Source organism: Hippocampus guttulatus, chromosome 5 (genome assembly GCF_054856545.1).
Source record: "Hippocampus guttulatus isolate MCC_2025c chromosome 5, RoL_Hgut_1.0, whole genome shotgun sequence".
NCBI classification, from domain to species: domain Eukaryota; kingdom Metazoa; phylum Chordata; class Actinopteri; order Syngnathiformes; family Syngnathidae; genus Hippocampus; species Hippocampus guttulatus.
This window is the reverse complement of record NC_141265.1, coordinates 2,879,111-2,887,172: the sequence shown is the minus strand read 5'-3', so window position 1 is coordinate 2,887,172 and position 8,062 is coordinate 2,879,111. Positions and strand designations below refer to the sequence as shown.

Sequence of the window (8,062 nt, the reverse complement as noted above, 5' to 3'; positions counted from 1 at the left end):
GATATATTCAAATTAGATCTCTATTGTTATGACGGGCACAGTCCAGATAGAAAAAAGGTTGGAACAGTAACATAGTCTTCATTGAAACACAAGATATATTTGGGAGATGCAACAGAACAACGATAATGCAAAAAACAAACAAACAAAAGAAAAAGACAACTTGTCATCACAGAACACTGCAAGTGAATAGGAAAAACAAAGAGCTGGACAAGAGCCTCAGTGGAAGGAAGTACAAAAACAAGCCAAATAGCATCAATCTCCACAAAACGGAAAGAGAAAACAGAAGCACTGAGACACAAACTTAAGTACCGGTACTTCTGGAACACCTCGCCTCAAGCAAACAGAAGCACAAATGTCACTGGAATACGGAAACAAACCTTAAGTAGCCCTGCAGTCAGCAAGAAGATAACTTACACGTGCGAAGCTTGTTGGATTGACGATAAGCAAAATGGCAGCCACAAACAATAGTCTGGCACCTTCCTTCCAACGGAGCCGCACCTAAATACTGTGCCAGATTGCAGGCAGGTGCGGCTGGGGGAGTCCGCCCATAAATAAACCAAGGCAGACTGTCGGCAGAGAAAAAAAACATTACAGCAAGCCAAAACATGCCATTTTTGGAAATCGCGTTTCAGGAAAACGCCACAATGCAGGGCCCGAGGCATCCTCAGATCTTAATGGGTCACACCTCTTTAATGGTTGCACGAATTTTCACCGGTTACACAGGTGGGTGTGTCGGAGGTCAAGACGAGAGAATCGCCGTGCCTTGAACGTGCATCAGAACGGCGCAGAAGGAATTGACTGTGCTGTATGTTGCACATAATGCACATTTGACAATAAAGTTGTACTTGACTTGAGCGCAAACGGGAGAATATGCTCCTTCATGAGACTCCCCTCCCAGTGTATGTTGTCTGTTGCCCCCCACACCCCCACCCCAACCCCAGGCCAAGAGCAGCGACAATGCTCCAGATGTGCACGGATTGCTGCGTCCTTCGCCGCATTGTCATTGCACTTCATTTAAAGGGAATGTGAGGAGCCGCTTTGATCGGTGGCGTATCAAGTCAACTGTGTTCACACCCACAATGGCACAAACCTCCCTTTTATAATACAGCAGCATATCTTGAAATACGTTTTGTGTTCAGCAATGTTTACATCCGCGGCCCGGTAGTCCAGTGGTTAGCACGTCGGCTTCACAGTGCAGTGGTACCGGGTTCGATTCCAGCTCCGGCCTCCCTGTGTGGAGTTTGCATGTTCTCCCCGGGCCTGCGTGGGTTTTCTCCGGGTGCTCCGGTTTCCTCCCACATTCCAAAAACATGCATGTCAGGCTGATTGGACGCTCTAAATTGTCCCTAGGTGTGAGTGTGGGCGTGGATGGTTGTTCGTCTCTGTGTGCCCTGCGATTGGCTGGCAACTGATTCAGGGTGTCCCCCGCCTACTGCCCGGAGATGGCTGGGATAGGCTCCAGCACCCCCCGCGACCCTAGTGAGGATCAAGCGGTTCGGAAAATGGATGGATGGATGGATGTTTACATCCTTTGAAAAGTCCATTACCACAACGGGATGTGGGGTAACGATTGTCAACTACATTATTACATGTTTATGTTTATCTCAGTGCTGCTTCTCTATATGCATTGTCTATATGGATCATTGCATGCATCGTTATTAAATCTTTTTCTTTCAAGTTTTCTTAAAAACAACGGAGAAATGCTTTCATAAAATAAATAAATAAATGTTTATGGTCCAGTCGTTAACACGTTGACCTCACAGTGCAGAGGTACCGGGTTCAATTCCAGCTGCGGCCTTCCTGTGTGGCGTACTCCGGTTTCCTCCCACTGTCCAAAAACATGCATGACAGGCTGATTGAACACTCCAAATTGCGATAAATGTTTATGCAGTGTGTGTATAAGAAAAGACTTGTTTACTGAAATCTTGCATCCATGTTGCAAGATCTATACTCTTCTCTTTATAAAATTAGCTTCAGGCTTCCTCCACAATAACAATGTTCAACATATGGTGGTGGCAAAAGGCGACAATAGTTAGGACCAGTGTCCTCAAGCACGGGCCCCAAGGCCATTTGGTACCTAACCGCTCTGGGTGACAGAATAACAAATATTTTATTGATCATCACAGTCTGAAAGAAGTATTAGTTTTAAAGTGAGGTGCATTCGCCTGTTCTTCTGTCAAAGGGCAGGTCAAGCTACAAACATCGATTATTATTTTTTTTTTTGAATCAATCGGTGTGTCTGTCTCATTTGGAGCACTGGGTTGAATGAACCTGTGCACCTCATCAAACACTGCAAACTATAAAAACGTCCCTAATTGCTGTGTTAGATAAGATTTCTGTTGCTTGTCCAACTGCAGGGTCATGTCTCATAGTCCATTCAGAGTCCATTCTTATCAAATGAAGATGTTCTAAGTCTAGATTCTACTTTGCATGGAATCAAGGGACATTAAGTCGGCATAAAAAGTACATCAGTAAAAACCTCAAGAAAAAGCAATGTCATTAGAGGTGAAACAATCATCAAACTACGTTGGACTGCTTAAACCTGGTGAGTAAGCTTTTATCAGTCACCCTAACTCTATTTTCGGTACAACTGTCAGTGTTGTTTAGGCCATATCAGCTAAATTTAAACCAATGCAGAGGAGGTTTTGATCTCTGCACAAGGGAGTGAATCTCCTCTCTCCTGAGAATCTGCCTCCGAAGGGACAAAAAAGGACACAGCCTCAGCCCTTGTTTAAATTTTGTGACGCTTTTGTTAAGATTAAGAACGAACGCTTGGTATCTACAGGAGAATAGGGTCGACATCTCAAGGCTCTGGCTTCCGTCCTCCCGCTCAAGTCTCATTGTGCATTGCTCGTGCCTTGCGCGCCCGGGGACAGCTTGGAGGTCATAAATATGCAGCCAACACTTTTTTTTTTTTTTTTTTTTTGAAGAAGTGCATTGACATTTCATGTCTCCAGCCATGCCACCTGTAGACAGTCAGATATCCTGTGGCGACGCATTGTTCACACAGACTTGGAAATTATGCTGGCCAGGAAGAGCTGGATCCAAGTTCACTTGAAACCTAGCAAGGATTCCTGGCTCATTGTTCCACCAAGCAGTCAATGCCACATGCCGGGCATACTGCGTATGACCTTCACAGGAAAAAATATACTTCCTGAGTCACTTATCACCATTGGCATGGAGGACTTTCTTTTTCCTTATAAGGCACTCAGGATGTGAGAGGGCAAAGAGTGATTGCATTTCAAAAAAAATGAAACAAACATTTAGCCTAATACCCAACCGTTTTGTTCCAGATTTGCCAATGACAGGTCCTCTCTAGTTCACCAGCTAAGATCAGCCAGACAGCAAATGGCCTCAGGTTAAGGTTGGAAGTAAATACAACTCAAGACCCTCCCATTTGAAGAAAATGGGTTGCAATCCCAATATTTTTTTTTTCCCAGAAATAGTCCAGAAAATGCTGATTCAATCTAGAGTGTCAATTTTTGGGAATCCACACAAATAAATAAGCACACTTTCAGTAATAATTGTGTGTAGAGTACATATGACATATTTTTTTTATACATGTTTGATTTTTATCCTCCTTAAAATGTTGTCTTGAGAACACAATAACAACAATGCATACAATACTACACACACACACACAGAAAAATGACATTGTGTAGCTCTTCCTGCTAGTTAAACATCCTCTTCGCTGCCTACAACAACATGGAAAGACGGGCAAATAGTACCATTATAAAGATGGCACAAATTTTAAAAGAAATAATTTACAGTATAACTACACTATCTAATACCACCAAAATGTGCACTTTTGAAATTACAGTAGAATGAATAGAATTCCAGAAAGTAAAAATACTGTAAACCTGTGAATCAAAACTAACAAAAAGCCAAAAATAATTGACTTCAGCCTGGTATACGTCTTATTATTCAATGAGTAAGTGCAGCTCCACAAGGTCCAAGACGAGAAATTCTGCCATCTGGCAACAAATGTGAATTCACAATTTATTTATAAGATTGTTGCCTTGCATTAACAGCGGTGTAGAAGCGCATCTTTCGTATTTTGACACATTTCTATTGGGTCGATTGAGAAAACCAGAGCAGTATTATTTTAACAATACCTTCATAGTCACATAATCCTAAAGTGTTGGTTTTCAGCGACGCAGAACTTCACTGCATCAAACTAACAGCTGTTTTTGGTATTTATAAAACGTATTTTATAAAGTTATAAAACTCAAATACCTTTATATTTGTCTGCGCTATGGGGGAAAGTGTCACGTTCTGCGCGATGGTAGTTGTAGGACTCCAAAAAGCAGGGAGGAGCAGGGTGGATTGACCAAAATGTATTTAACAAAAAATACACACAGCAGTACAATGGAAAAAAAAACACCAAGTCAAAGTACTCAAAAAAATGCCTGGAAATCACAAGTATCAAACCAAACTACAACAGGAAACAAAACATGACAGGAGGACACGTATGCTCACATGCTCACAGCTCACAATGACCCAACAAGACTGGCAGAAACTCAGGGAACTAAATACAAGCTAAGTGACGAGACAACGAGAAACACCTGGACAACACACAAAGGGTTGAGGGAGCTAATTGGTTACAAACAAGGAACACTGATAACGAGAACAGGTGGCGAAAAAAGGGCACATGAGGAATCAAAACCAAACGTAACCAGATCGAAACATAACAGAAAGTTAACTCTTAGTATGTTACAATGCAGTTCTACCCTCCTGTAAAACATCAACCATAACAATGATATGGTAAGATAGTAAAAATAATACTTTTCTGACATCGTTGAGTTTCTAAATTCCTTGAACAGAACATGGCTATCTTTGTAAAAGATATATTTTTAAACTGAGCTCTCCGCAAACGTATGTACACGAATTCTTGGTTCATGAAGGGAAAAGTTTACAGAACAGTTGTGAGACCAGCCATGATGTATGGTATAGAACAGGGGTGCCCATTACGTCGATCCTGATCTCCCAGTAGATCTAAGACAGGTCCCAAGTAGATCCGAGGAGTGTCGAGGAGAAAAAAAAAAAACATTTGTGTGCCTTTGTACATGTTAGTAATACATTTTTTTGTGTTAATGTACGCTGCACCCTAATCATCCTATCAGTCTCATTTTCACCAAAAAATAAAATAAAAAAATAAAATAAAGCAGGTAAATCTTGAATTTATGGCGGCGCGTGATTACATCACCGGAGGTTGTTAGCGCTCAGCAGTCTGCAATTGCAGCCTGTGATCAGAGCTGTTGCGCTCTATCTTTTATCATCATTCTCATTCAGAGATTGTTTCGTGTACAATTCACAGAGGGCACGGGCAAAGAATAGGAATCTAGGAGGGCCCAGGGAAGCACTTTAAAACGGTACGTGTGAGCTACGATAGTTAACAGGCTGCAAAAGTGCATCGCATGCCTCAGTTTCAGGCTGTTTCTCATCATGGCGTGTGTGTGTGTGTGCGCGCGCGTGACGGTAAGGGTAGATCCCGGGAGGTTAGTTGATCGCAAAGTAGATCTTTGGTCCAAAAAGTTTGGGCACCCCTGGTCTAGAGACACTAGCAATAGGCAAACGACAGGAGGCAGAGTTAGAGGTGGCTGAGTTAAAGATTCTCCTTAGGAGTGACAAGGATGGACAGGATCAGAAATGAGGTCATCAGAGGGACAACTCAGACAGGAAAGTTTGGAGAAAAAGTTAAGAGGGGCCAGACTGAGATGTTTTGGACAGGTACAGAGGAGGGACAGTGGATGCATTGGTAGGAGAATGTTAGAGACGGAGCTACCAGGTAGGAGACAGAGAGGAAGGCCAAAGAGGAGATTCATGAATGCCGTGAGGGAAGACATGCAGGTAGTTGGAGTCAGAGTAGAGGATGCAGAGAAATGAAAGACTCGCTGTGGCAAGCCCTGAAAAGGGACACGCCGAAAGGAGAAGAAGCCCTGTGGCATACGATCAGTTGATTTTCATTTAATTGTATTATATACAGTGTACCGTATGTGCGATGTGTGTTCTTTCATTTGATTGTAATGATGACATTATGAGATTCCTGAACAAGCTTTCCAATTTTCTAAGCATGCAATGTTACTGTCACAGGTTTCTGCTCTGAAGTTGTCTCTTAACATACACACAACCCTGTTACTCAACTAACCAAACACTACAATCAAATAATTACATAAATAGCGTGTAACTTTCTTCTTCTTTTTAAACTGGGAAAGATTTATTGATCAAAATGAGAGATTTTCTGTGTAAATGTAACAGTGCTGCACCAAGGTCAGCAATACAAAGTGTAGTCTGACAATCCCATCAAAAGTGAAAGTGCGCCGTTGAGCTAGACAACCCGATGGTTTATCACCTAAACTCGTCATCAAAAAAATAAATAAATAAATAAATAAATATATATATATATATATATATATATATATATATACAGTATATATATATATCTGAATGGTGGTGCCCAATTGCCCTTCAATTAATCTAAAATGAAGTGAAAATGAGGTTATTAGGTACGAGTTAAGTTTCATCACACTCGCCTGTTCCTTTGTTGAACAAAAACAACAAGGAGCAGCAGCGTGTTGACGTCTGGCGTTGACTGGAGGCGAAACGTCCTCCTTTCTCTGCTTCACGACGGCTGACGTCATCGCCGGCTGGCGGAGGGATCCTCCCACAGCAGCAGCAGCAGCATAAATACGCGCAGGCTCAGCTCTCCAGCGCTCACTCAGCCTCACAAACCACGCAAGAGCGCGACTAGCCTCTCTCCGCCTTAGAGCCACGCCAACCGAGAGACGACATGTCCGCGTACGTGTCTTCAGACTGCCGCCGTGTCAGCCCTTCCGTCCACGGCAACAAGTTTGACACGGCCCACCGCAAGAAAGCCGTGGCCAACATTTTCGACAACGTGAGCCAAGACGCCCTGACCAGGCTCTTCCAGAAGACGGGCGACATGAAAGCAGAGGAGCGGGTGAGGAGCATCTTCTCCTACTCGCACGACCCGGAGGAGACGGCGCGGGCGCTGATGGCCCTGAAGCAGAGGAAGAAGGACAAGTTCCTCCAGATCGCGGGCATGCTCCGGCAAATGCTCAAACTCCGCTGACGGCGCTGTTATGGCCGCCTGGGTCGTCTTTCACTCGGCTCGACTCGGAGCCCGAAACACGCGTGACAACGCTCCTGATGGGACTCGAACGCCGACTACCGCAAGTGCGGCGGCTCGCCTGGGACGATGACGGGCTTGCAAAAGGCTGCCGGCGAGATCACGTTGCAAGCGTCGGAGGTGATGGCGAGTCCCGCCGTGACCGGATGGAAGCGCATAAGATGACGGGAGCAACGATGGACTTCCCTGAGACTTGAATTCAGCCATGCGGATGCTCCAGCTGTGAAGAAGCAGAACACAAAGGAGGTGCTGGTGAGACTGTGTGAGACTTTTCGTGCCACAAGAAGAACCTTCATGGATGCCTGTCCTGAACACATGCCTACTTCCAAGATGAACACTGTCACTGAGGTGGCTCCGAATGTGACTCTTATGTATGAGAGCACAATGTTTTTCATGAATGCTGTGTCCCATTCCTTATCCCTTTTAATAAATTGCTTTGTTTACAAAAGTTCATCTCTGCTTTGTCCCGTGCATTGTATTTTGAACCAGCAATTTGGACTCGCATATCAAGGGTACCTGGTGGCGATATTGATATGCAAAACGAAAATAACTGCCGTGCTTCAAGGTCACTTTAATGGCCAAAAAGGTACAACCGTACCTGTGTTCGAAACTATAAACTTGATAAGTAGGAGACACCTGCAGTGAGGAAAAGGTGCAAGTGACAAGTCATTGTACCCCTAAAGCTAAAAAATAATGGTAGAAAATATTTATAGCTTAGCAAGTGGAAAAAACAATATTTTAAATATATATTTTTTTAAATTGTGAGAAATTAAGGCAAAATATATGCAAAAGGGGCATCACGATGACTCCGAATTGAATTCAAATAGAATATCTGTTTCCACATTCTTCCTATAAACTATTGACAGTATTTGTTACTCATCATCATTTAAACGTGAAAGTCAGACGACTGCT

General features: G+C 43.4%; 1 protein-coding gene across 1 annotated transcript; it reads left to right on the top strand.

The window, feature by feature from the left end:
• The first annotated feature begins 6,715 nt into the window (after nucleotides 1-6,715).
• Nucleotides 6,716-7,601, top strand: tcima (transcriptional and immune response regulator a). Its single transcript, XM_086112537.1, has one exon. The coding sequence runs from the start codon at nucleotides 6,791-6,793 to the stop codon at nucleotides 7,091-7,093; it is 303 nt and encodes a 100-aa protein (XP_085968663.1). The 5' UTR covers nucleotides 6,716-6,790; the 3' UTR covers nucleotides 7,094-7,601.
• Nucleotides 7,602-8,062: the final 461 nt, after the last annotated feature.